The 27,009-nt window shown below is 46.1% G+C and overlaps 1 protein-coding gene and 1 long non-coding RNA gene across 3 annotated transcripts in view; one reads left to right on the plus strand and one right to left on the minus strand.

The window, feature by feature from the left end:
* Positions 1-3,676: 3,676 nt before the first annotated feature.
* Positions 3,677-26,163, plus strand: RIPK4 (receptor interacting serine/threonine kinase 4). The gene is made up of 8 exons (XM_066177123.1): positions 3,677-3,884; positions 11,208-11,499; positions 19,255-19,403; positions 20,149-20,198; positions 21,211-21,369; positions 22,181-22,287; positions 22,803-23,055; positions 23,955-26,163. Exons 1-8 carry the CDS (start codon positions 3,703-3,705, stop codon positions 25,130-25,132), a joined length of 2,370 nt encoding a protein of 789 aa, XP_066033220.1. The 5' UTR covers positions 3,677-3,702; the 3' UTR covers positions 25,133-26,163.
* Positions 17,992-27,009, minus strand: part of LOC136285664 (uncharacterized) — a 45,137-nt gene continuing 36,119 nt past the window's right edge. For both annotated transcript variants that reach the window (XR_010719509.1, XR_010719507.1), the window contains exons 3-4: positions 20,130-20,564; positions 17,992-18,177 (exon numbers count right to left, since the gene is read on the minus strand). This is a non-coding gene — a long non-coding RNA (uncharacterized lncRNA). The remainder of the gene's footprint in view (positions 18,178-20,129; positions 20,565-27,009) is intronic.

Genomic DNA, 27,009 nt, shown 5'->3' on the forward strand with positions numbered 1-27,009 from the left:
CAGTCCAGCGTTGTTTGTGCTTTTGGGCCTGAAAGTTGTCCTTGGTCTTCAGCAGGAAAAGGATTTATTTTGTCAACCTACTCCGAAGAGAGCTTACTAACACTTAATATGAGGCTCAGAACTGCACCCCTAGGCAGCACACAATCTGAAAAACATGAAAGTTAAAACTTATGGCATCAGTTGACTTCAGCAGGATTATCTGCACCTTGCTTTTTAAAAAAATTCCTCAGTAAAAGTTGGCTTCAGAATTCCCCGTGTCTTCCCAGCGCTCATCTCCATCTCCACACCACACTTGTCCACGGTTTGTGAGGGTGCTCTAAGTGACATCAGAAGGTAACTCCAGCATCTCCTCACCTCGCAGCTGTGCCCCTTTCAGGGACGAGCAGGGAATTCCAGCATCCTCTCACCCTGAGCCGTGCCCCTTTCATCACCTCCTTGCGGAGGCAGTTTCCTCCCAGCCCACTCACCTGCCTCGCTGTTGACATTAAGGAGCACCTGGTAAGTCAGGCCAGCTTTCTGATCCGGCTGAAAACTAACCAAGGGAATTTTTTTTTCTTTTTTTTTTTTTTTTTCTTTTTTTTTTTTTAAGTGAGATCACTGTGAACTGATTCAGTTACTGTTCAACCACGTGAGTGCAAACGCAGCCTTGTGAATAGGAGCACAAGGAGGGGATGGCAGCCTCCTTCAGAGCTTGGGGTTGGCTTAACCCAGCTGCACTATTGCACCGTTTAGAAAAAAACACCAAAAAAACCAAAAAACCAACATAGCTAAATATTTGCAGAGTGGACAAATAGATGGATTTTTGTTTAATAGTTTTGCCAATTAGTGCTGTTTTATATCAACTCTAAAGCTATTACCTGTTTGCCAGCTGCTCTCTGTTCACAGAATGTAAAAGCAAAATATTTTAGCTCTAACACACAGGACACAAAGGTGCCCTGTGACCTGCTGAAGCACCAGGCTGCTTGAGTTCACTCATTAGTTCACCCTTTAGAAACATTTCATTCTAAAAAGACCAAGCTGAAGCACTGGATTGAATCCTGTTCTCTAAAAGGACTGGAAAAAACTGCAGGACAATGAAGCAGAGAAAAAAGAGAGTTTCTCTGTGGTGCCCCTGCTAACACACACACACACAGAGGAGAGGATAAATTACATGAGGCTGGTTACCTTGCCACAAAAAAACATAAATTAGGTTGGTTTGCATGAGATTTGTTCTCAATAAACCTAGTACTGACTGTTGTTTGTCAGCCTGGCCAACTGTTAGGAAATTTTCAGTTTTTAATTAATCAATTAATTAATTAATATGGTTTTTATTTATTTATTTATATTCAGGGACCTGACTGCCTTGAAATTCCCTTGTTGGCTTCCTTTTCTGCCTCTTGAAGACAAGCTCTTCTGGTGTCTTTTTCCAGCCATCCTACACTTCATCAAGTAGAAGCTCAGAGCCTGGGAAGCCAGTCCTCTAAGCACCTTAAATGTGAATTTTATTTAGGCCTAGCCCTTTTGAAAGCATGTAAGTAATTGAAATTCTCTCAGAGGAGCTCTTTCCATGTTCTGTCATGAGCTCCGACTCCTTTCTTGCTTGGTGTTTGTTGAATTAATTCTCAAATCACAGTGGAGACAGAAGGTGCACAATTCACTTTTTGGTTAAACTTAACTGCCAGCTAAGTGCAAGCTGCGTTTTGTCTTGCTTAACTTTCACCATCTTCCCAGTGAAAGAGGGGTTTGAATGACAATGTGTCATTAGAGAAATAAAATATCGGCTGTGAACAAAGTTGCGCACTCTTCCAGAAATCTCCAGGGCCCTGGTTCACCAAATCCCTTCAGTTTAAGCAGAGCTCCTTGAGAGCATGGCACACTCTCCAGGCTGATCCACTGAGAGCTGAATCCTTAATAAAAGCAAGGAACAGGTCAGGATGATATCCAGGAGAAGGAGACCAGATAGAGGTGTATTGTTGGGTCATAGAGGTGACCCATGGGCTTGTCTCTACACACAGCTATTTCTTATTCCTGATTTATTCATACAAAGATGTTCTCATTCAGAGTAAGCCATTGTTTAGCTTAATCCGGAGTAAATTAAGCAGGAAGAAGTCCATGTGGCATAAAGCCTTCATGTCCTGCGTCTTTTGAAAGTAATTAAATGTCTCTGTAGACTCTTTTTAAAATGGAGCTTTGCAAAGAATTGCTATTATCCTGGCTTTAAAACACATTGTCCTCTATCTGTTGCCCAACCTGCCAGATTAAATGACACACACTGGCTGCCTGGAACAATCACCTCGAGTCTGACATTCAGTGTAACAAACAAAGGTGAGCTTTATTAACCTTCAGATCTGTGATAGGTGTGAAGGTTATGATGCAGGTGGGAACAGCCTCTTCTCCAATCCTGTTACACACCAAAGAGTGCAGGCTCCTTCCTTCCAGCTGCAGCATCTCAGGAACAGGGTGAGACCCTGTATCCATTGGTCTGAGTCACAGCTGGACACGAGCCCAGGGGTGCCCAAGTGGCCAAGAAGGCCAGTGGCACCTGGCCTGGATCAGGAATAGTTGTGACCATCAGGACCAGGGCAGAGACTGTCCCTCTGTGCTGGGCACTGCAGAGGCCACACCTCGAATCCTGTGTCCAGTTCTGGGCCCCTAAATTCAGGAAAGATATTGAGGTGTGTCCAGGGAAGAGCAAAGGAGATGGTGAAGGATCTAGAGAGCCAGTCCAGGGAAGGGTGGCTGAGGGAACTGAGGGTGTTTAGCCTGGAGAAAAGGAGGCTCAGGAGGGACCTTCTTACTCTCTACAGCTCCCTGACAGGAGGGGACAGCCAGGGAAGTTCAGGCTCTGCTCACAGGGAACAGGGACAGGATGAGAGGCCACAGCCTCAAGGTGCACCAGGGGAGGTTTAGGTTGGAATTAGGAAGAATTTCTTCACTGAAAGGTTGGTCAGGTACTGGGAAGTCTACCCAGGGAGGTGCTGGAGTCCCCAGCCCTGGAGGTGTTCAAAAAACTGGATATGGCACTTAGTGCTATGGTCTAGTTGTCAAGGTGAAGATCAGCCAGAGGTTGGACATGATGATCTTGGAAGTTGTTTTCCAAACAAAACAATTCTGGAGGTCCTGTGATCCCTGCAATTAGACCCACAAAAGGATCCAGGCACTGGGATCTACCACTGGGATCATCACAGCTTCTAATCCCAAGGGCAACTAAAACCCAGAGACGTCTGAGTTCTCAGCAATAGCTTCTCAGAGCCTAAAATGTGTTGCTCCAGAGCCTGCCTGGCCAGGCTGGCCGGAGTTCCGCACACCAGGTCGGGATGCACCAGGACAGAGGGACAGGGACCCGCTGCGCTTCACTGGGCAGGGCAAGAAGAACAAGCAGGAATGAGGTGGCCGGCGCTTCCCTCTCCTTTATTTAAACACTTTATTTGTCACAGCTTATTTAACCCAGCTCATTTGCCACAGCTCAGCAGCGTGCGCTCCCGCTCCCCGCCCCATCGCTCCGGCCGGGGAAGCTCCGGAGAGCTGCAAGCCGGGGATCTGCCCCACTCCTGCGCCCCGGGACAGAAGAGGGAGCCGAGCACAAGCCACCCACGGCCCGTCCCAGGAAGTGACGGCGGGCGGTCCCCCCCGGCACACCTGACTCACCTGGGCGGGCGCAGCGGTGGCAGCGGCGGCGCTGCGCTCCGCGGGGCCGGGCGGTGTCCGGGCACGGCTGCGGCCATGGCGAGGGACGGCGGCTCCCCCTGGGCCATGGGGCTGCTGAAAACCTTCGAGGAGAGCGAGTTCAGCAGCTGGGAGAAGATCGGCTCAGGAGGGTTCGGGCAGGTGTACAAGGTGCGGCACCTCCACTGGAAGACGTGGCTCGCCATCAAGTGTTCGCCCAGCCTCCATGTGGACGAGAAGTAAGGGGGGGGATAAAGGGAATGGGGGACAATGTGCGGGGGGACGACAAGGGACTCTTCCCTCAGAGGCACTCCGAGCCCTCAGTCACCCCGGGACTCTTCCCGCAGAGGCACTCCGGGGAGCCGCGGGGCGACCGAGCGCTCCTTGCGTGCAGCCCTGCCCGTCTCACAGCCAGCAGCAGCAGCAGCGGTAGTATCCGTGAAATATCCCAGATGTGCTGCCTGTTCCCTGGGAGCCGTGCGGGAAACATTCCTGCCCTGCCCAGGCTGTGCGTGTGCCGGCTTGCACGGACACTCCGGGACACACCGAGCGCTCCGAGATGGGAAGGGCAGCAGGAGCGGGGATGTGGCTGGGATCACAGCAGAGCCTTGGGAAGAGCCAGGCCTTTAGCTCGCAGGTGCAGGAATTGTGGCTCCTGTGATGGCAGCAGGTTCGGGCTGAGGGGAGTTGGGGTGTGGACGCTGGAGCCGCGGGTTTGGTGTCTTCAGGGAGTGGGAAATGTGTCCGGCTCCAGTGCAGGCACAGCGCTTCTCCGTGTGTCTGTCAGCTCGGGATGAGTCCTTGGAGGTGTGTTGTATGGCAGGGAAAGGTGCCTCACGGGGGGACTCCCCTGGCCCCTGTCACTCGCTGTGGTCCTTGGTGGGGACGATGGGCTGTGCTGTTCTGTCTGTGCGTGATCGCGGAATCACAGATTGCTTTGGGGTGGAAAAGACCTTAAAGCTCATCTCCTTCCAGCCCCCTGCCATGACCAGGGACACCTTCCACTAGACCAGGTGGCTCCGAACCCCATCCAACCGGGCCTGAAATACCTCCAGGGATAGGGACTATCGAGTGCAGGTCTTTCCCAGGAGAGAAAGGCTGTCAGATGCACCTTTAGAAACGTCCCTGTGTTGTGGGGACTTCCAGCAGCTCAGCCTCTTTGCAGAGGGAGGTGAATACGCACAAGTCGTGTTCCTGGAGCTTTCCCAGCTCCACTTGATCTTTGGGATCTCTACCAGCTCACAAGCCGATTCTGCAGTTCGGTTTTTGAGACGTGGATTGGCTCGGTGACAAAAGGTTTCCTGTTGGTGCCTTTCCTGCACAAGGAGGGAGATAACCTAGCCCAAGATTAAAAACGTTTGTGAACCCATCTTCTGCAGGATTTTTAGGGTAGCTGAGCATCTTTTCCAGTATCTGAATTTCTGACTTTGCAGTAGAGTGTGGCTTATAGAGTGTAGTAAATGAAATTGAATGTCCTTTGGAGAGGGAGAGTTTACTATACGCACAGGGTAACTGTGCTGTCAGTGAATAAAATGGAAAAGACTTTTAAATTGTAGAGTGTACTTCATTGTGCTAATCTGCAAGCCCCCTACTTTTAAAACCTAAAAGGAGATTTCAGGTTTGATGCTTATTGATCAAAACAGTACCATGGCTGAATAATTTTGAAGATTAAAACATGTCTTAAAAGTAAGCTAGAACTTTTCATTTGTAGTGTACATCCAGAAATTTACTCCGAAAGTGAATTTTCACTCTGGGACAAAGGGTGCTGTCACCTATTTTAATAGGAACAATTAATTTTGAGATTTGCTATCAGATCTCTATATTAATATGTGCAGTAGAGAGGCAGCTGTCCCTCCGTGGCTATGAGGTGTGCAAATACTGGAAGACCATACAAACATGCAGCTCAGTAAGCAAAAAATGCCTTGAGAATTTGGGAACTTTGAGGCCATAGAGCTCCTGAAGCTTCTGATTGATTTTAATACACCACTCCTTGAAACACTGATTTATTTTACTGCAGAATCTGTGCTTCAGATGCATGAGGAGAGCATTTATAGGAAATTGGAGTGTCTCTGGCCTTTGAAAGAGCTGCCCCTGCAAAATAAATGTAAACTGATTATTTTTTAATTTTTTTTTTCTCCTTTGGTTCTTGGGCTGCTCTATCAAACCCCCTTCAGGAGGTGGTTAACCTGAGGCTTTTTACCCAAAACTTTTCTAATAAACTTGTGCTATTCAAATGGTGGGGTGGGGGGCACAGACAGAATCAACCACAGCCTCTTTAGTTGGCAGGTTGCAACAAGCCTGTGTAATTAGATTGTTAATCCAGGAGATTAACTTGACTAGCTGTTTCTTGGAACCCTGTGAAGAGTTAGAAGAATTGCCAGTGGTATCAGAAACATTAACTGAAAAGCACGGAGGCTTTTTCTGATGTATTTATTTGGTACCACATTAAAACCCTGTTTGTAATGGCTTGGTGGTGGTAATACTCTGTGTAGTCTCCTCTTACTGTGTTTCTGCAGACAGTGGGAGATTTGGAGTAATTCCCTCGGCAATTATCACATCATAGAGCCAAGTGGCCTCAAGCAGAAGAAAAACTGAATGTAGATACAGAAGTGTTTTCTACCTTTGAGCCCAAGCCCTCTCAGACAATCCAGCCAAATTCCATTCCTAACACCTTATTTGCTCCCACTCTCCCTTCTTCTGAGGTCTCATTTCTCACATGGAACTCAGGATGCTCTCAGTACGGGGAGGTTCAGTGTAAATCTGAACAAAAGAGTGTGACCCAGGAAGGTGGAGGAGCCTCTCCCTCGGGACTTGCAGTGGAGAGAGAGGGTGAAGTCTCTTCTCTTTCCCCGCGTGGGCCAGAATGGAAGTGTGGTCTGGAGAAAAACACTGGCAGGCTCGGAGAGAGAGAATCCTTTGTTGGTCTTTTTTTTCTGCTGAACATAAACGTGCTGATTGTAAGGTGTAACATTTCCTGGAGAGGGATCTTTACTGGAGGTGTTTGCCGTGGGGGTGACTACAGGGTGTGGAGGTGGAAAAAAATTCGTGATTAAGGAAAAAAAAAAAAAAAAAGCAAGCAAAGCCTTACCTGTATCTCCCTCTGCACATCCTGGATTTGGGAATGGAGCGGGACTTTGAAATTGAGGAGGTTTTAGAAATGCCTCGCTGTTACTGAGTGCTGCATTTATTGAAGTGGTGAAGGTGAATGAATGTCTCTTTTATGTAGGGAGAACCTAAGAGTCACCTTGTGCTCCTTAAAGAGTAGGGGAGAGCCTGGCTGTCCTGTCATACTCTGGTACCACAACTGCACTGCAGAGATCTGTTAGCAGGGCTGACATCTGTTAACCTGAAAAAACGGGATTTTTCTTCCTTTCCCCTTCCCGACCACAACATACTCTGCCCTGACCATGCAGTGGTTTTTCTTGTCTTCTCATAGTCACATTCTTCTCTGAGAGTCAGCAGTGTGGAAGTTATTAAATATGTACCCTGCAGAGCAGAGGCCACTGTAAAACCTCTGCCATGATTTTTGCAGATGAGAAATTCCAGAGGACATTCAGGGGTGTTGTAATTTGGTGCACCCCCATCTGCAGCACCAGCAGTTTGGGAAGAGGTAACTTAAATTCCTGACTGCAGAGCAGGGCTGGATCTCCCCTGGGCTGGGAGAAGCCTGGCTGCTCTGTGTCTGGAGGTGCCTCACACAAATGGCCCCATTACGAGTGTTGAGCTTCTCTGGAGCAACTTTTAACTGCTCTGTCTCAGACTCCATTAGGGAAATATGGTGGTGGTGGTGGGGGAATATAAAACTGCAAGGACTGCCTGGCGAGTCTAAGGTTGTAGTTTTACAGCAGTGTTATCTCTAGGGCACAAAGATTGGATCCATGCAAATGCAGGTACGGCTGTAATTCCTGCTGTTCTTGTGGCAGGGTTTGTGGGACAAGGGCTGGGCCCTGGGGACTGGGGCAGTGGGCAAGAGCAAGGCCCTTGTCTCTCCAGGAGAATCCAAGGAATGCAGCCCTGTCTGACTTGGGGTGGAAGCAGACAGCTCTTTGGAGGTCTCCAATTCATGTAATGTTTCTAGTTGCTTTGAAAATGACTGATCTGTACTGACTTCTCTGACAGAGATGCTCTTTGGCACTGGACCCGGTGCTGGAGCTCTTGATGTGTGGGCCCTTGTCTTCTGGTACTATTTACAGGAGAAAGTGTGTGCAGCCCATCATTTACATGACCTCAGCTGTCCTGTGTGTAAGCATTATCTTTTTTCTTTTTTCTTCTTTTTCTTTTTCTTTTCCCTTTTTCCTTTTTTTTCTCCTTTTCTTTTCTTTTCTTTTCTTTTCTTTTCTTTTCTTTTCTTTTCTTTTCTTTTCTTTTCTTTTCTTTTCTTTTCTTTTCTTTTCTTTTCTTTTCTTTTCTTTTCTTTTCTTTTCTTTTCTTTTCTTTTCTTTTCTTTTCTTCTCCCTTTCCCCCCATTTTTTCTCCCTTTTTCCTTTTCCCTCTTTTTTCTTTTCTCCCCTTTTCCCCTTTTTTTCTCATTGTGTCCCTTTCCCCCTTTTTTTCTTTTTCCTTTTCACCCTTTTTCCATTTTTTTCCCGCTCTTGTTTCTTTCCCCCTCTTGTTTCTTTCCCCTTTCTGTCCCCACCCTTCCCCCCCACCCTTTCCCCGCTTTTTCTACATTTCCCCCCTTCCCCCCTCTTTCTCCCCTTCTTTTCCCTTTGCTATTTTACCTTATTATGATAAATTAATATACTGCTGGAGGGAGAGGGGAGCAGAGCCGAGAAGATAATTCTGACCTACAGAAGATAATTCTGACTCTTTAATCGCGTGGGTATTAAATAATATTAAATACTAACAGAGGCTAGACCTGTGGCTCTCGACTGAGAAAGCCCACCAGGAGCTTTGCTTTTCCTTCACTTGGGGTAGCTCAGAGCAACCCCTGAGCCCCGGAGTAACTGAGCAGCCCAACACACACCCCCGCTCCCCATCCTTTGATGTGCTGGATGTGAACTTGGAGCCTCCATCCCCGAAGGCAGCAGCCTTTGTTGCAGCACTAGCGCTCGTGTGTTGGGGCGATGGGCGAGAACACCTCGGTCTGTGCCCAGCGCCGGTGGCATCTTGCGAGGGGAAAGGGAAGGGAGAGACCTTTGATCTGTGCCTGGTGGAGGAGATCTTGGCTTAACGAGCTGTTTGTGTTAATGCCATTAATGCAAGCGCGCTGGCTAATAACCGCTTTGGCTCTCTTCACTTCTTTTGTCTTCTTTCCTTTTCTGTTTTCAAAAGGTGACAGGGGCCCTTTTGAAAGCTGTTTGAAAGCCGACTGAGCTGTCCCAGGCCTCTGGCTGATTCAGTTTTGAATGCTCTGGGTATGGGAAAGTGCTAAGGGTGGTAATTGTTGCATGGGGGCTTTATTTAAACAGGCAAATTAGATAGAGGGCACTCGCCTGTTATATTCTGTTAGTTCACTCAATTAACTGGATCTGGTCCAAGCAGAGAGGGAGCTTTAAAAAAAATAATGAGAAAATTCTGAGGGATTTTTTTTTTTTTTAAGAAAACGCCCCATTTCCAGCAGCCAATCTGTGTTTTTGGCGATGCTCTCTGAGGCTGTTGCTAGCCTGAGAACCCCATCCCGAGGAGTCTAGTGGTTCCTGTCAGACCTTGGCTGTTGCTGGGTTCTGGCTTTGCCTGGGAGGGCTCAGACAGGTATTTTACATCCCTGACTCCAGCGCTCAGCCCGGTGAATTATGCTGGCTATGCGTGTGGCTTGGGGGCAAGGAGTTGGTTGTGTTATTCATGGGCGCTCCCTTCCAGCGTGCCAAAGAGCAAACTGGGTACTTGTCTGCAAAGGCAATTATTTCACAAGAAAGTTGCTGTAGGGAGCAGCAGGAGCCAATGTGGTTAATAGAGAAGATCTCCCTTATCTTTTTTGTTTCTCTCTCAGCCTGTAAGTCCCTCTTAAGACCATCTTTCAGCCTGATCTCGCCTCTGAAATAGGTTTGCTGCTGCTGGCTGTGCCCTGGTGGGAGATGCTACCTGCAGCAGGTAATGTTATTGCATTACCATTTAATGCATAAATGTTATTGCAGGCTGCCACAGCGGGTGAGCAGCCGGCAGCAGAGCACATTCCCAGCCTTGGGGAGTGTCCTGCTGCCTGAGTCTGAGGGCCAAATGACAGCTCCCAAAATCTGAGGGTCCCTCACAGACTACATTTCAGCTTCTCCCGGATCATCCAGGCGTTGGGGGACACATGAGAAGAAAAGATTTGGCTGTGTCCAGGCTGGGCTTGGTGTTTTCTCTTTTTAGAGGTGGACAGTGCTACTGGCTGGCCTTGGATTTGAAATTTTAAAACCAAAAGGGTTTGATTGAGCTGAGGCTCTGCCGTGAGGCTCTCACAGCGGTAACTGGCATCACCTGCTGATGGCCCAGAGCACAAACTTTGTCCTGTAACTTCAGGAACTGCTGTCCATTAGACAGTGTGCACATCTTTGGGTGCATTGCAGGAGCTGTTGTGTAATAAGAGAGGGTCTGCTCAGGAAATACGACCTGTCTGACCTCCCTGTGCTCTCTTTTGTGAATCTATGGCAGGAATAGTCATGTGTCTGTGCCCATGGCCCAAAGCTGCTCTGGGCAGGGTTCATAATCACTAATAAAGCAGTTTTTACAGATTGGAGGCTCTTTAAACCATCAAGTGTGGCCCCTCTTTGTGGGCACAGCCAGCCTGGGGAGAGGACTCTTGTTTCCTCTTTCCATCTTAAGGCCTTGTGGACTGTTGCAGAAAGTTCGGAGTGAGGTGCATTAGAAAGGCACAGCAATTAAGGGTCTTGACCTGGGAGGCTGCAGCTGGGACTGAGTAACACTTAACCCTGTGCAGGGTCAGGCTGTTGTGTCCCGTAAACAACCCGGGGTGCTCATTACAGCTGCCAGGCCCGGGCCTGTTACATCACTGAAAATGGTGTGCTGGGAGTTCTCTCCTGCTGGAGCTGAGTGAGTGCAGTTTTGGACTTGTCAGATCTGTGGTTTGGGGAGGCTTTTGTTGTGTCTCCCTGGTTACAGCAGGCAGTTTGCTCCCCTCAGTGGTACATCCAAGGATTCCTCTCGCAAGGTTTGGGTCTGTGTGCACTCAGGATGCACCAGCAGGGCGGCTGAAGCGATGCTGTCCGGCCTCTCTTCTGGTTAACACAGCCTCATGACTCACAAAAAGTTAATGACTTCGGCACAAGGAGTTACAGCAGTGGCAAAGCTGGGCTCTTCCTGTATCATCCTCCTCCTGAACAGCACAGCAGAACCATCAAAGCAGGGAGATGGGCTTTGCGCTCGGGGTCTTTGCACTGTGGAAGTGTAGGTCTCACCCATGGTCCTGCAGCTGGGAGCTGCCTACCACTGAAAGCATAAACCCCCAAATTAGTAAATATGGGAATACACCTGGAGTGCAGGCTGGTGAGAGGCAGCGTGGGTCAGTCAGGGGGTGATCACAAAATGTGGTGTTCGGTTTTGTAAGAAATGTTTTGTGCGTGTCTGGGCTGAGGAGAAATGGCCGCTCCATCCTTCACCTCCCGTTCTCTTCCACCCAGGGAGCGCATGGAGCTGCTGGAAGAAGCCAGGAAGATGGAAATGGCAAAGTTCCGCTACATCCTTCCCGTTTATGGCATCTGCAAGGAGCCCGTGGGCTTGGTCATGGAATACATGGAAACAGGATCCCTGGAAAAGCTCCTGGCCTCTGAGCCCCTGCCCTGGGAGCTGCGCTTCCGCATCATCCACGAGACAGCCGTGGGGATGAACTTCCTGCACTGCATGTCCCCCCCACTGCTCCACCTGGACCTCAAGCCTGCAAACATCCTGCTGGATGCCCATTACCACGTCAAGGTACGCACTGGGATCCACCTTTGGGTGTTCCCTCTTGGCTCCTGCCAGATGCAAAAAGCCTGAGAGAAACCAGGAGCATTCGTTTAGAGTTAGAGAAATGCCCACTGATCCAGCCCCTCTGATTCCCGAATTAAAATCCACCCAAACAGAGCCCTTAAATAAATCCACCTGGTTTATGCACCACTTTAGTACATAACTAACTTGTGAGGACTTGTGAGAGCTTGGGAATTTGTGAGAACACTCCTGAAATTTTAGAAGGATGCAGTGAACTCTGGTTCTGAGACCTAATGTGTCCTGGTGCAAATTTCCTTGCAGCATGGTCGTGAGAACAGGGAGAGAAAAGTGGTGTGAACCTGTAAAATCATCTTTGCCACTTCCACAGCTGCTGGAGTTGCCTTGTTCTAGGTCTTTGTCTGCACCACGAAATGCACAGATCTCATTTACAGCTGGAGTCTGGAGAAGCCTTCCCAGAGGCAGCTCATTTCCATTTGCTCAGAGCATGTACAGTGAGGAATTATCTCTGTCCTGACTGTTCATGCATACCACTGGTCACTGAAAGGAATTTTTTTTTTTTTTTTGGTGGCTGTAACAGCATGAAATTATTTTCGTTATCCATTTCCAGAGTAAACTGGAAAACTTGTTAGGTTTGTTTGCTGGAGGTTCTGTGGTCAGCTGGACCAAGGAGGTTGTGCTCGCTTTCTCAACTTTCTTTTTAGAGAGCACCGAGACTGAAATACAGCTTTGTTCCCTGTTTTTCTTTTTTAGTGATCAATTATTTTTTAGCAGTGCCATAATCCGTCTGCTCCCTGTTTTCCTGGCCCCCTCACTGATCAAGTGCCTTTGGTCTTACCTGTATCATTCTAAAAATGAAGTTTTCATTAAATAAAGATCTCCTGATGTGGTGGGAGGGTTGGAGCCAAAAGACATGTGTGCCACTAATGAAATCACACTTGTGACACTCTCAGCTTTTTTATTAGGCCTCTTAGTGATTTATTTCTTAGAAGGATTTTCTTTCTGAGGTAGGAGGCATCGACAGGTGGTCATGCTATTTTGACCAGAACGTCAGGATTTGAACTCTTGAAAGCCTGTTCTCACACAGTGGTGCTGAGAGGTCTTTGCTAAGTATTTATTTACTTAAAAGTTCATGCTTGCTTGCATAACTTCTTAAATTCCTGATTCTTGACTCATCCATGAGGCCAGATAGCAAGGCTGTGTTTTTCTCACTGTTTCAGGAGGTTGAAGTGCCTGCTGCACAGCCTATATCTGGGTGGTGATGTAACACGAGGGGGGCAAAGTGCAAAATGTACAAAAATAAAAAAGTCACTGCTGAGGTCACTGCTGACATCCCTGAACTGTTTCTTCTGTATGAAACACATCGAGGTCTTCAGATCCTTTCCGTGGAGTTCGTAAAGCAATGGTCTAATCCAAACCTTTCCCGGCCAGCAGTCTTTCACAACCACAGGCATCTTGGAAAGCCCTCCAAGAGGCAAAGCAGGCACAGGAACCTATATGCAAAATAAGAGATGAACATACTCTGCGAGGTGCCTTCACTTTAAAAATGTGGCCCCAAACCTTCTTTTTGCGTGATGTGAAAATTATAATTAAATTTCAGACCCTGCAGCTCAATTTAATGTGCATTTTCTTGCTGGAAGGCTAATGGAGCTGCTGATTGAAGTGTTTTTAAATGTCGGCATTCATTTAGTATGTGACCTGTCCCTAATAGAGTCCTAAGGTGAGTGAAGAGATGCTGCAGACTGCAAGAGATGAGTTTGGAGGTAGGGAGGACTTTTACAAACTGTTTGCCCTTGAGCCAGGAAACAGCCAGTCTCTCAGTGGAGAGCATTAGAAATGCTGCTGTGCCATCCTGCAGTTAAATGCAAACACACCCAGCTCCTTTTACGAGCACTGTGCTCACTGTAAAGCCCTGAGTGAGGCTGGTGACTAAGGCAGTGCTGCTGTACAGAACTTATCATCAAGTGGGTGCCTCCGTATCATAAAGCCTGGGCATTACATAAGCCTGTGCTGGACTGGGAGGATAATTAGGAGGATGGGATTAGCCTGAGCAGGGATATAGATGGATAGATAATTGACTTTACCCAAGGCACATTGGGGGATTCCCTGGTGATTTAAAATATTTGTGTGTAGTATGTGAAGAATAAGGTAAAGCTTTGCTGTTTTTTGGAAGGTGGGTACAGCCATCCTCCCTGGTGGGTTGGTGGTGGGAGCTCCCTTCCCTGCCATCTCCTGCTCCATCTTGTTTGCCTTAGACACTGCTTTCCTTGGCAGGATTATTCCATACCCAGACAGGCTTTGCTAGCAGGGATCAGCCTCCTTTTTTTTTTTTTTTTTTTTTTTTTTTCCTTCCTTCCTTCATGTCAACCTTTTATTTGTACCAACAAGATCCTCCCTTGCTCCTTTCTCCAGTGTTCCTTACATTCACTCTTTCAATATTTACATGCTGACATCTATTTCTCTGCTCAGCTGGACCACATCTTTTGAGCTCGTTCTTCAGCTCTCCTGCCCTCCCCACACACTCTGGATGTGTCCCCTGAGCTGCTGTGATGTGGCAATCCCTGGCACAGGGGAAGCAATGCCACATTCCAGCTCTGCCCTCGTGAGTTTGCTCCTTGCCTGCTGGGCTGTGATCTCCCTGCAGGGCCCTTGGTAGGAGAATAAACACCCCACCACGTGCAGAAATCTCATGCCCAGCCTGCTGCCAGCTGCCCTGCCCTCGTGATCTCTCTTGCTGCTTCACAGGTTTCCTGTCTTCCAAAATCTCATGGTCAAGAGTGTTGCTTTTTGTTCAGCTGTTCAAAAATAAGGCAACCTGCAACTTAATACTTTTGGGCAGAAAACATTATTTTTAAGTTCTCGTTTCTCTCACTCTCCTGGGTTTTTTGCAGCTCCTCATCCTGTCATATATATATATATGTATTTGTACACATACACACAGAGACATACATATATATGTATGTGTGGGTTCATGTACACAAAGAGACAAGCCTGACCCGTTGTTTTTCATCTCCTAGATTTTTGTTTTAGAGAACTTGAAGCAGAACGAGCTGCTCCCAGCAGTGCACTGCTTTAAACTCTCTGCAGTTGCTTTTCTCCCCTCCCCAGTTCTCCAGTTTAAACCAGTGTGAAGTTTGCTGCTGTGTTGTACCATGCTGATGCTCTTGATGGAAAGGTTGCCTCCATGGTCTTCACTTTTATTTGCTTCAGCTGCAAAATTTCTGAGCAGGGAGTTAGAAGCAGCCTAGTCAGATGACAGATTTCATAATCAGAAATCTTCTCCCTGTACATGTTAACTGTACATCCAAGCAATATCCAGAGGCCAGGCTGGTAAAGAGCAGCTGTCTCTTTTTATTAGACTGCGTGATGTAGGCAGCACAGCCACTTTTTTATCAGCTGCAATTGCTCTCCTGTTATTATAGATGAGGAGAGCCTTTGTTTTGAGTGTACCTTCTGCTGGTTTCCTACCCTTCCTGATCAATGTTTCCATGCAGGGCTGTTGTTGCATGGCTCTTTAATCCCAACCAACAAAGCTGGTTTGCACCTTGATCAATTCTCTGATTGATCTAATTGTGGTGGGACGAGGGAGGGAATAAAAACCATCCCTGTTATAGTAATTCAGTCCTGATATATTAAAATGGGTGTTCGGCTTTGGTTTGTGCTGCTTCTGAAAAGAGCAATACAAATGTCCCACCTGAAATGGGTTTGGAGGAGTTAAAAGTGCCAGGGCAGGTTGGAAAAGGAAAGAAATACAGTCTGGTTCAGAAAGATTCTTTTTGGCTCTTTTTAGAAGCTAAGGGAAGTGCAGTCATAATCGCTGAAGTAAAGACATAGGTTTGAAGTGCAGGTTGTGTTGGTATTTGGAATTAATTTTACTCATAGTTTTTAGTAGTCCAAATCTCTGACCCATGAACAAAAAATTCAGGCATTTCTTAAGAACAAAAATGTAACAGCCTTTTTCCCCTACCCCCAGAAAAAAACAAAGGAAGCCTCCCTTGCCACCAGACACCCGAATACCCCACAAAAAAAAATGTGGGGGCATTCTCAATATCCTCAATATTCTCAATATCTCAAGTACAAAGACTTTGTACAGAGACAAATACTGGATGTTCCAGCAGAGATTAAAAATTAATCCAGTGGATTTGATGCAGAAAACCTTTTGGTGAACTCTGTCCCTGAATCCATTGCAGTGGGCCCTTGAGTTTTGTGTGCAGAAAAATGACATAGAGCATCAGGAGCTAATTGCACAGTTCAGGACATCAGGAGGTGAGAGCAGAGTTCAGGGCAGTCTGTCAGGAGTCAGCAGTAAAAAATAAAAAAGCACTTTCCAAGCACTCATTTCATTCCTGGGAATTAGATGCCTGCAGTGCTTGGGAACAGATGACTGTAGTAGCTGTTGTAGTTAATGTGAGTGTATTATTTGATTTTCAGAAAATAAAATTACAAAATACAAAAAAAATTACAAAATACAAAAAAAAAATCACAAAAATAATTTCTTAAAGCACCCAAAACCTTTTACCAAGTGAATGTTTTTGTACCAACTAGAATGGAAAGACCCACGAACGGCAGGAGCTGAGAAAGGCTTGAGCGCGCGAGTTAAAAAAAAAATTAAAATAAACTAAATGAACTGAAAACAAAAATAAATAAATAGATAAAGATAAAATAAATAAAAAGGTAGGTTAAAAATTAATATAATAAATAGATCGCTAGAAAGATAAATTAATAGATTAAAATGAATATAATAAATAAATATAATAAATCAATAAGTTGATAAAATAATAAATAGGTAGATAGAAAAATAAATAGATAAAATTAAATATAATAAATAAATAGAAAGAGAAAATAAATAGATAAAAGATAAATATAATAAATAAACAGATAGATAGATAGAAATCTTCAGATCTTGGAATCCTTCAAGAAAAGTGAGTGTTGAGGAAGACACGTGCAGCTCCCAGTCCCTGCTGGGCGCTCACGTGTAGGTTCTCATGCAGCCCTTGGAGGAGCAGAGCTGCCTGAACACGAACCCATCCCACTGCCTGCGTGGGCTTTGGCCACGGCTCCTTTCTCTTCCTCCCACCTCCCCGCCGCGGGTTTTGCATGGAGCAGTCTGTCGCCTCCCTGTCTCCCCTGCTGATAACCACGTGTGCTTTTGAAGGGACCCACCTGAAATCGCCCGTGTGAGGAAGGAGATTGCGGATTCCATGGGAATTCAGGGGAAGGGCAGAGCCCGGGGTGGGCTGCAGGGACCAGCAAGGATGTGGAGGAAGGAGTGCAGAAGGGTGCTTCACTTTCCCTGCCTTCCCCAGCTAGGGTGTTGCAGAACGAGGTGCCTGGTGAGCAATTTAAAGGCAAAACAGGCAAGTTAAATGGCTGGATCTTCCACCCACTGCACAGTTCCCACTGGTGTTTAAAGAAACCTGCATGACTAAATACACCATGCAGCGTGGAAAATTCGCCCTAGAGGAGCTAATAAAAGCCAGGAGAAGCTGTCTGCAGAATCTCACTATTTTGTTGCAGCCTGCAAGATAACAATTCCTCAATTTCCAGTGCTTTCTCCTGCAGAATTTGATACGATCGAAGCCCTGCTCCACAGGTGATCTTTTTTAAATTAATTGACATAACACCCAGTCCTTCACACTAGGTATGGACAGTTGCACAAAGTGAAGTTCTTGCTAGCCCAGGGAGGGTGTGTACTGTGTACCTTAGCTGTTTCTGAGTTTGTAGGGTGACTTTTTCTGTCTGGAGTGCTGAGCTCTGCCTTAGCCCCCAGCCTTAGATTCACACGCCGTAGCTGGTGGCTCCAAACCCAGGAGTGTCACCCTGCTGTCTGCATTTCACCTTCATTTCTTAACTCAGGCAGTAGGAAACACGGCATTGTTTAGACAAAGAGGGAGGTGTGTGGCTTTAATTATGCCTGGATTTCTTGAGGTGTACACAAGCCTCTGCCTCACGTTAATCAAAGCAGAGCAGAGCTTCACCACCACGGCGGATCCGTTCAGACTTGCAGCGTTCGGTTCATTTATTAACCTGACACCACAGCCTGGTGTGATGCTGGGGTTGGGCTTTTGTTCTTCCAGTGGAGCACCAAGTGCCCCAGACTCATGCAGCATTTCCTGCAGTGGTCCATTTGACTCTTCCCAGGGTGATCTTGGCGTGTGGACAAGGGTTTCTTGACTATTTGCTGCTTTCCTGGGCTCCAGTGCTTGGCTTGCTGAGGAGTCCCTCAGCAATCCCTCTCTTGAGACTGTAGCTCTACAAGGATGAAAAACTATTCCTCCAGATGACTTTGCTTTTTTTCCTTTTTCTCCCCCCCCTTTTTTTTTCCCACCTGTGTGTGGGCTTTTTTGTTCTCAAGTCATTCCCACGTTACCGTACAGATTAAAGAGGGACAACAGCTTGGATATAGCTGTGTTCTGGGGTGCAGGACTTCTCCAGCTCCTCAGAATGCTGAGCTCTTTGTCCATGGGAGAAGTTCTTCCTGAAGCTGTGTGGGTTGCTTTGTTTGTTTTATGGCAAAGGGAGATTCCTTGCATGGCTGTGTAACCTGCCTGTTCTCCAGGAGGCTGAAGCTGGCAGCAGTTTTCTCCCTTTCCAGTAATGGACACATGTTACAACTGGTTTTGTGGTATCTTTAGAGAGAAACTTCTCAAAGTGTGCAGTCAGAGCCTATTTAAAAAAAAAAAAAAAAAAAAAAAGAAGAAAAAAAAAAGCTTTCTTTAATTATGCTTGCTGTTTTGAGGGAAAACTTTCTCAAAGGAGAAGCTGTGAAGATCAAAAGGGAAATGAGTCATTGAAAAACCTGAGCATTTATTAGATAAAAAGAATGTATAAGTTAGGGGGAGGGGGAGTCTTATCTGACATGTAGACAAAAATCAGTCGGCTCACTGGTCAAAAAAGACTTGACTTTTCCTGAAATTTCCACTTGGCATTATAGACATTTTTGTCCAGTGGGAGGTAAGACAAAGGAAATTCCTGGCCTATCTGTTTGCTCGATGATTGGTATGCCTTTGAGAGTAAATGAATGCATATTTGCTTGACACTTCAAATTAAAGTGGAGGTGTGTCCTTTTTATAAACTTGCTGTCACTTGTTGTGCTCATTTCAGCTGTGCTCACTGCGTCACTGCGCCGACTTGCTGTATCTCCTGGCTGCCAGAAAGAGTTCCCTGTGTGCGTTTTTGGTGTGTGTGTGTGTGTGTTTCCTTTTGGGATTTTGGAGCACTTGGTGGCTCTGCTGTTGGGCTTGGTGCTGGTTGGCATGGTCAGTGTAACAGTGATACCTGAAAGAGTGATTCTCCAGAGTTCATGGGGGAGCCAGGACATTTAAACACATCACACAACGTGAGGTTATGTAGGGAAAGGGGGTGGCAGGGCCAATAATTGCATTAAAGTAGTTTGCAGTAGCTAAATTCGACAGGTTTAAATTACAATAAATTGTCTTGACTGTTTGTTGTGTTTGCTATGTAATGGGCTGGCATGCTGCTGCCTGCAAAAGCTGCTTGCCAAAGCTGCTTGCCTTTATTTTTTATTTTTCTTCTTCTTCTTCTTTTAGCTTAACAATAAAGAAAAACCTGCCATAGCATTATGCTTCCAGAGTTGTTTTATTGGTTGAACATTGTATTTGTGGGGTCATCCTGTTGCATCTGTTCTTTGCAGAAGATATTTTGTGAACACCTTGAAAGTCTGGTGGTACCATGCACTTTTCTCACCTTTTTCCTCCTCCTTTTTTTTTTTTTTTTTTTCAGATTTCTGACTTTGGGCTTGCAAAGTGCAATGGCTTGTCCCATTCCCACGACATCAGCATGGATGGCTTGTGTGGCACCATTGCCTATCTTCCGCCAGAACGCATCAAGGAGAAGAACAGGTGTTTTGACACCAAACATGATGTGTACAGGTCAGTGAACTGTGAAAACACCTAAGTGCTATTTTAGGAACCCTGTAAAATTAGCCCTTTTTTAAAGCATGAAACCCCTAAATCCAATCTGAGCCTCGTCTTGAAATGTGTCACGTTTGCTTTGGGTTTTGCAAAGTCTTTGTAGGGTAGAGGCCTTACAAAAACTGCAGGTGATCCTGGGTCTTGAAATTATTTGTTAGCAACTGGCAATGGGAGGCACTCTGCCCACCTTCTGAAGGTACATCCTGACCTACTTTTCGAGTCTGTGATAAAATTCTGAGTTATCTTCAGTGGATTTCATCACTAGGTGTTTGGCTCTTCTTTCATGGCAAGATTATTAGGAAAAGGAAATCACAGCTTTAGATGAGAAAGATATCTCTTATTCTAAATTAAATGGATTTCTTTAAAGTCATCTTGCAGGGTAGAAGCATTAAATTAAATCCACTGTAATGCTTTCTCTGATTTTTGTCAGGGTGGATGTGGAGTGGTTGGTAAATACTACCAAGGACTTGGCAGCCTGCAGCAAATCCCTCTGTTTGCTGCCTCAGGTTCCTCCCTGCCAAAGCTAGACTATGAAATCATGGTTCTTAGCTGCATCTGTGTGTGTGTGTCTGTGTGTGTTCATCAGTTGAATTAGAGGCAAAAGTGGAGGGACAAGGAAAAGAAATTATACTTCTGTGAGTTTTTTGATTTTGTTTCAAAAAATTTCTAGAATTTTTTTTTTACCTTTTTAATTTTTTTGTAGCTTTTCCATCGTGGTTTGGGGAGTTCTTACACAGAAGAAACCTTTTGCAGGTAAGTTGTGTATTATCTTGATTTTTTTTCCTTTTCCCCATTGATAAACCCACTTCTTGCCCCATCAGCCCCAAATTTTTGTGCATGATCTCCAAATTCTGACAGACTTGTGTGGTAGATACTTCTAGGCCCTCAAATTCTGATCACAAGCTCAAGTCCTCCTTTGTCCTCCGTGGTGAAAACAGAACCTGCATTGCTGCAGGGGTCCTTGTCTGCACATTTTTGCTTCTGCTGGAGTTTGCTGCACAGCTTCAGACCAGTGTGTGGCAAAGCCAACTTGGCAGGCAGCTGTGCTGTTGTTCAGGAGCAGCTCCTGTGTAGAGAAGTTCCGGAGTTTATTTGTAGATTGTGGGTACAGATTTGTTCCTTAAAAAAAAAAAAAAAAAGTTGTCTATGAGAATAAGCCCCTGTTCCACCCTGCAGTAAATGCACTGCTCAAAAGGCAGTTTATTCTTTATGACTTTCCTGTGTCTGTGACTGGCCTATGTATAGCAAACATGTCCCAACAAGTTCCAGTCTACTATTAGTTTTTCTCCCAGTGAGGGATTCCATTTAGCCCAGTGGTTGATTTACAGTCAGGAGCTGCATTACTGCACCTCTTGATTTGTGTTCTTCCTTCACCATTAGGAATAGTTCAGGCACCTGGTCTAAATAAAACCAAAGGTTTTGTTTTCTTGCAGCAGATATGGGAATCCAAAGAGAAGTAGCAAAGAACTGTTTGAGCTTTTTTTTTTTTTTTCCCCCTTTTGTTCTTTAATGGGTGGAAAAAGAACACAGTCACTCGCTGAAAATTGTTTTTAAGTGATACATGAGAAGCAGGTGTTACTGCATTAAAAATATCTTCTTGGAGAAGACAACCAACAGGTTTTTTTCTCCCTATTGATAAGAAATCTGGAAAAAAATGTGTGAGAAAAAATTTTCAGCTTAATGCACTGTTAATGCTCTCGGAAAAAAAAAAAGGAAGAGATTCCTTTTGCTGGGACATCTAAATTTGTGTGCTTTTGCTTTACAGAGGAAAACAACATTTTACATATTATGGTAAAAGTAGTTAAAGGCCACCGCCCAGAGCTACCTGCTGTTTCCAAATCCAGGCCTCATTCATGTAATAACTTGATCAAACTGATGCAGAAATGTTGGCAGGATGATCCTGGTGAGCGGCCAACATTTCAAGGTAAGATTTCCTCGTAACTTGGCTGCCCATTTATTCTTCTATGAGTCACCTTATTGCTCAGGACTCTGCTAATCCATGGGGTAAAGGCTGAGAAGCTCAGTGACAGAATAAATAGAGCACATTGTGTGGTGGAGACAATGATACAGGCCACTTACTCATTTGTGGAGGAAGGGATTATCTGAGGACATGTCTGACCATGATGGTGTTATGTAAACAGGCCAGGAATAGGCCTTGTACTGAACCAGTCAGGCCATTTAGCCAGAAATTATGTTTATTTCTGACAGTGTGTGTCAGGACATAGGCCAAGCTGGAGCTGGTGTGGTTTGCAGTGCACCAAAGTGCTGAAGGAGCTGGCTCTTTGAAATTTGTACTGCTGTATGTTGAGAAACTGAATTGTTTTCTTGTAATGAAACAGTTTGTACTGTCACTTCTCTGCCAGTAAGAGGTTTGAACTTGTCCAAAGCACCTGTTACCAATTCATGGGTGCAGAGGGATGTAGCAAGTGCTGTCACCGTAGCTTCATTTAGCATTAATGGGAGAGATTTGCCTCTTCCCTCTCCTTCTGCTCAAACAAGGAATGAGGACTGAAGGGAGGAGGGATTCCATAGTTAAAAAAAATACAAAACATGTCTAAAACATTTCCCTTGGCTTGGCTGCACACTTTGTGCGCACTGGTCTGGACTGGAGTCCTTCTCCCTCACTATCTCAGAGATTTTTAGTTGGATTGATAGAGAAAGGCAGCAGGGTGTCTCAGAAAGTCTCCTAAAAAAAACCCCTCAAGCACTAAAACCTTCTCTTGTTTTCTTTAAAGAAATCACTTCAGAAACAGAGGCCCTTTGTGAAAAACCGGAAGATGAAACAAAAGAGATGATAACTCAGGACCTGGACACCAAGAATGCCCCAGAGCAGCAGCCTGAGGTATTTTCTCTTTCACTTCTTGTTCGGACTTGCAAGATTTTGGGAGGAACAGGCTCCTTTATGACCTGGAAGGTTCCAAGCAACCTTCTCTCTGCTGCTTTTGAGCACCACCTTGTCTGATAGCAGTGGGTCTTGGTGAGGGACTGGAATGCACAAATGACTGCAGGGGCATGGACCAGCTCAGGAAAATCTCAGGGCAGAACCAAAAGCATCTTATTCTGTGGAGGGAGGCCAGGACAGTTAAGGAAATAAAGGCTGGAACTGTATGGGTGCGACTGATCTTAAAAATCATTGTAGACAGAAAAGCCACATGGCTTTAGTGGCTCTGAGTATTGATGGAAGCTGCCCTCCTGCTTCTGAAAAAATTCAGTGACCTTATGCATAGGTTTCAAATTTAATACAAATTGTGTTTAAAGGCTACGCGCAAACTGACAAATTTATGTTTCTTCTGTAGGGGCCTTGTGCTCAGTTTTGCTTGCTGACCTTCCTAAAATGCTTGTGTGCTTCTCTTGAAGGGGATTTGTGCACTATCCCAGAAAAAACAGGAGCCTGCTCTACCATCAGTTAAGGATTACAGTCTCTCAGAGCTGCTCTCTCAGTTGGATTCAGGGATTTCACAGACTATGGAAGGCCCTGAGGATCTCAGCCGCAGCTCTTCTGAGTCCAAACTTGCCTCGAGTGACAAGAGGCTTTCAGGAGTTTCATCTGTAGATTCAGCTTTTTCATCCAGAGGATCCCTTTCCCTTTCCTTTGAAAGGGAGAGTTCAGGTAATGGTCAAGTTTTCCTTTGTAGTTGTTTGGACTGGGGCATGGGAGTCAATGGGTTGGAGAGTAGAATAACATTCTGAAAATTACTGTTAGCCTTGCTTTCTCTTGCTGTCAGCACTACAGATTTGTTTACTGGAGGTAGTTATTTAAAAGGAAAAAAAAAAACAAACAAAAATAAAAATAATTATGCGGTTCCCAAACGTGATCTAATGAGAAATAATAAATCTCATTTACTTTTGTAAAGGAGTAAACTCCCATTAAAGCAATTACAGAATCAGTCATGTAGAGGTTGCTTGGAAGGGAGGTCACTGCTAGTCCAGCGTCCCGCTTGACGTAGGATTAAAGCCACTGCCCAGTCAGGTCAGCTGAGTTTGTGGCTTTTTCAGTTATAAACCCTGAGCACCTTAGTTTTTGAGAGGACTCAGGTCTGCTTCTCAGCAGCCCCTGGGACCATGGTGATAAAGACCCCTTCACCTTTCAGTCCAGTGCTGCAAACCCCAGACACCTGTTTTCCAATTAGGCAAACAATGGTTAGTGCAGGGAGATCAAACCACAACATCCTTTGGTTTTCATGCCATAAGAAACAGAGTTAGTGGGGGCCCAAATCTGACCTGAAGGTGTTCTGGGACTCCTGTGGGGCAAGGGGGGTGGATTGCTCTGCAGGCAGCTCATTGCTGAAATCATGAGCAGGTAAGATGGGTGTCAGAACTGTGATGCGCTCTTTTCCATAGAACCTTAGAACAGTTTGGGTTGGAATGGACCCTTTAATGAGCAGGGACATCTTCAGCTAGATCAAGGTGAATGTTTTCAGGGATGGGGCACCCACCACCTCTCTGGGCAACCTGTTGCAGTGTTTCACCACCCTCATGGTAAAAATTTTCTTCCTTGTATCCGTTTAGATATTGGCACTACAGACATACAGAAGAGGAAGCTAACGGAGGCGATTTTGTCTGGAGATACCAGCAAGCTGATGAAGATCCTCCAGCCTCAAGATGTTGACGTTGTTTTGGATGGGAACTCCAGTCTTCTGCACTTGGCTGTTGAAGCAGGTCAAGAAGAATGTGTCAAATGGCTCCTGCTGTACAACGCTAACCCTAACCTCACCAACAAGAAAGGGTCCACCCCTCTCCACATAGCCATCGAGAAGAAATTTAAAAGCATCGTGGAGCTGCTTATGGCCAGGAAAATCAACATCAACGCCAAAGACGAGGACCAGTGGACCGCTCTTCATTTTGCTGCCCAGAATGGGGATGATTTCAGCACCAAAATGCTGCTGGATAAGAACGCCTCCTTAAACGAGGTGGATTTCGAGGGCAGGGCCCCCATCCACATAGCCTGCCAGTACGGCCAGGAGAACATCGTGCGCATCCTGCTCAGGAGAGGCGTCAACGTCAACGCCAGGGGCAAGGACGACTGGGTTCCCCTGCACTACGCTGCCTGGCAGGGCCACCTGCCCATCGTGAAGCTGCTGGCCAAGCAGCGCGGCGCCGACGTCAACGCACAGACGGCGGACGGCAGGACCTCGCTGCACCTGGCCGCCCAGCGCGGCCACTACCGCGTGGCCCGCCTCCTCATCGACCTGGAGTCGGATGTCAACATCCAGAACGGGCTGCTGCAGACTGCTCTCCACATCGCTGCTGAGACAGGCCACACCAGCACCTCCAGGCTGCTCCTCAAGCACGGGGCGGACATCGAGGCGGCCACGGCGGAAGGGTACACGGCCCTGCACTTGGCGTCGCGCAGCGGCCACCTGGCCACCACCAAGCTGCTGATGGATGAGAGGGCCAGCGTCCTGGCCAGAGGGCCTTTGAACAGGACAGCCTTGCACCTCGCCGCGGAAAACGGGCACTCTGAGGTGGTGGAGGGACTCATCAGTGCAGAGAGTATCAACGTTTCTGACAGCGAGGGGTTCACAGCCCTCCACCTGGCTGCGCGAGGCGGGCACGTGAAAGCCGTGGAGGTTCTCCTCAAGCATGGGGCTCATACTGACATGCCCAGGCCCAAGTGTCAAAACCTGCTTCCGCCTGCTCAGCAGAGCAGGAATAGCTCACTCACAGTCTTGTTAAGTGACACTTAAGCAAAAGGTGCTGAGTGGTGCTTTTTTTTTTTATTACCTGGGGTGAGGAGGCTGCTGGAGCTCAGGGGCTTCTCCAGCTGCGCAGGGATGCGCTCACCAGCGATGGCAGCTGATGGACTGAGGTGTTTGAGTGTGACTGAGGCCAGGGGCAAGGCCAAGAGCTGGAGTCTGCTGTGCTCTGTGTCATTCATTCCATGCCTGCCCACCGTGCCTGGATCCAGACATTCCCCTCCCAGGGACGTGTGAGAGAAGGATGAGACTTGTGCATTCCCCCTGCTTTTTTTTTTCTTTTTTTTTTTTTCCCCTTTGTGCCAAACTAATTTAAGAACTAACATTATGCTTTTATTTTCCTCAAAACAAAAAGAAAAAAAAAAAAAAAGATGGCATAGATTTGTGGTTCGTTGCAGTGATCAATATTTTGGGCTGAGAGCCTCCAGCGTAGAATAAGCACAACAGCAGTCTGCTTGAAATTAATGCAGGAGTTGAAGAAAGGGCTATTTAAAATACAGTTAATCAGGTTTCTGCTATGTTTTTTAATGGAGACATTGATTACAGATTTGCATGTACTCAAAGTTTATGAGGCAGACTTAATAACAAGGCAGGATTCCAAAAAAACTAAGCGGAAGTAAAAGCTTAACACTGTTGTCTTCATGTACAGTACTACCTTGTATGTATCCTGAGATCAGTAAACTGGACTATGTGCTTAGTGGTTTTTCTTAAATGAGGAAGTCAAGAGGTGAAATTCGTGCTGGACTGGAACTGGATGGTCCGTTCTAACACCGTTGTACCAATTTGAAAAAACACTGTTTGGAGGGGGTGATGACTAGAACTGATATACTGTGTATATAGGATTTCTACCTGTTGTGTGCTTTTTTTCTACTGAAGAAAATAGATTGCTTAGAGTGGGTATGTTTTAATACACCTTTTAATTTCACTCTTTTCGAAATACAAATGTGGCCTGTTATTAATAAAAATTGTGTTCTACAACTTGTCTGTATTTCAGAGTCAATAAAGCAACTGAAAACCCCTTGACCAACAACAGCAGAACACAGCTATCGTGTGTTCAGTGATCACAGAAGGGCCTGGGTTAGAAGGGACCTTAAAGACCCCATGATGTGAGCAGGGACACCTTCCACTAGATCAGGTTACTCAGAGCTCCATCCAGCCTTGTCCTGAATGATGTTGAAGCCCAGACTGGTGACATGTAAGGCTGCCCTCAGTTTTACATTCCCTACAGCTTTACAGAAGGTCAGGAGCTTGAAGGAATGGGAGGTGTTTGTTATTTACAGAACAAAACTGTAGAGCAAAACCTCACATAACCTTTATGCATGTAACACATTGATATGCAGCTGGGATGGTTTCCTCTTATGCTGTAGCTGTTTGGAGAATGAAATGGTATTAAAAAGTAGATGGTGAAGCCATGGAGGTCACAAACCAATGCCACTCTTTAGCAGAGCATGGCAGTGCCAGCAAGCTTCTAAAGCTGCTGACTGAAACTTCTCATTCACTAAACAAAACTGTCATTTTCCTACTGCTCCCTTCCACTTCTTTGGACACCAATAAGGTGGCCATGTTTCATTAGGCTGTGCTTAATCACTGTCTCAATATAGCAAATTCAGCCACAGACCACTTGGTCTCTCAAGCTTAAACGCTTGGGTTAGCCTAGCACACACCATTCCCTTCTATTTCACAGTCTCCTGAACAGTGAGATTAAAGATACTTAAATTCCGGTACTTGCCTGAAGTGCAAAAGAGCTGTAAGACCAGGTAACAGCAGTCTTGCACCTCCTAATAAAGGTGGTTCACACCAGCAAGACAAGGGGAAAGTACACTTATAAAATGCTTTTAAAACAGCTCAAACACTGCTTCGCCAGTACA

Source organism: Chamaea fasciata, unplaced genomic scaffold (genome assembly GCF_029207755.1).
Source record: "Chamaea fasciata isolate MVZ Bird 193981 ecotype frontalis unplaced genomic scaffold, bChaFas1.0.hap1 SCAF_2, whole genome shotgun sequence".
Lineage (NCBI taxonomy): Eukaryota > Metazoa > Chordata > Aves > Passeriformes > Sylviidae > Chamaea > Chamaea fasciata.

What these genes read in the sequence shown, in the direction of transcription:
- RIPK4 (XM_066177123.1), top strand. Translation starts at nt 3,703, where the DNA reads ATGGCGAGGGACGGCGGCTCCCCCTGGGCCATGGGGCTGCTGAAAACC. An exon ending in AGCCTCCATGTGGACGAGAA is followed by an intron (nt 3,885 to 11,207) that starts GTAAGGGGGGGG and finishes TCTTCCACCCAG; the next exon opens with GGAGCGCATGGAGCTGCTGG. An exon ending in ACAGAAGAAACCTTTTGCAG is followed by an intron (nt 20,199 to 21,210) that starts GTAAGTTGTGTA and finishes TTTGCTTTACAG; the next exon opens with AGGAAAACAACATTTTACAT.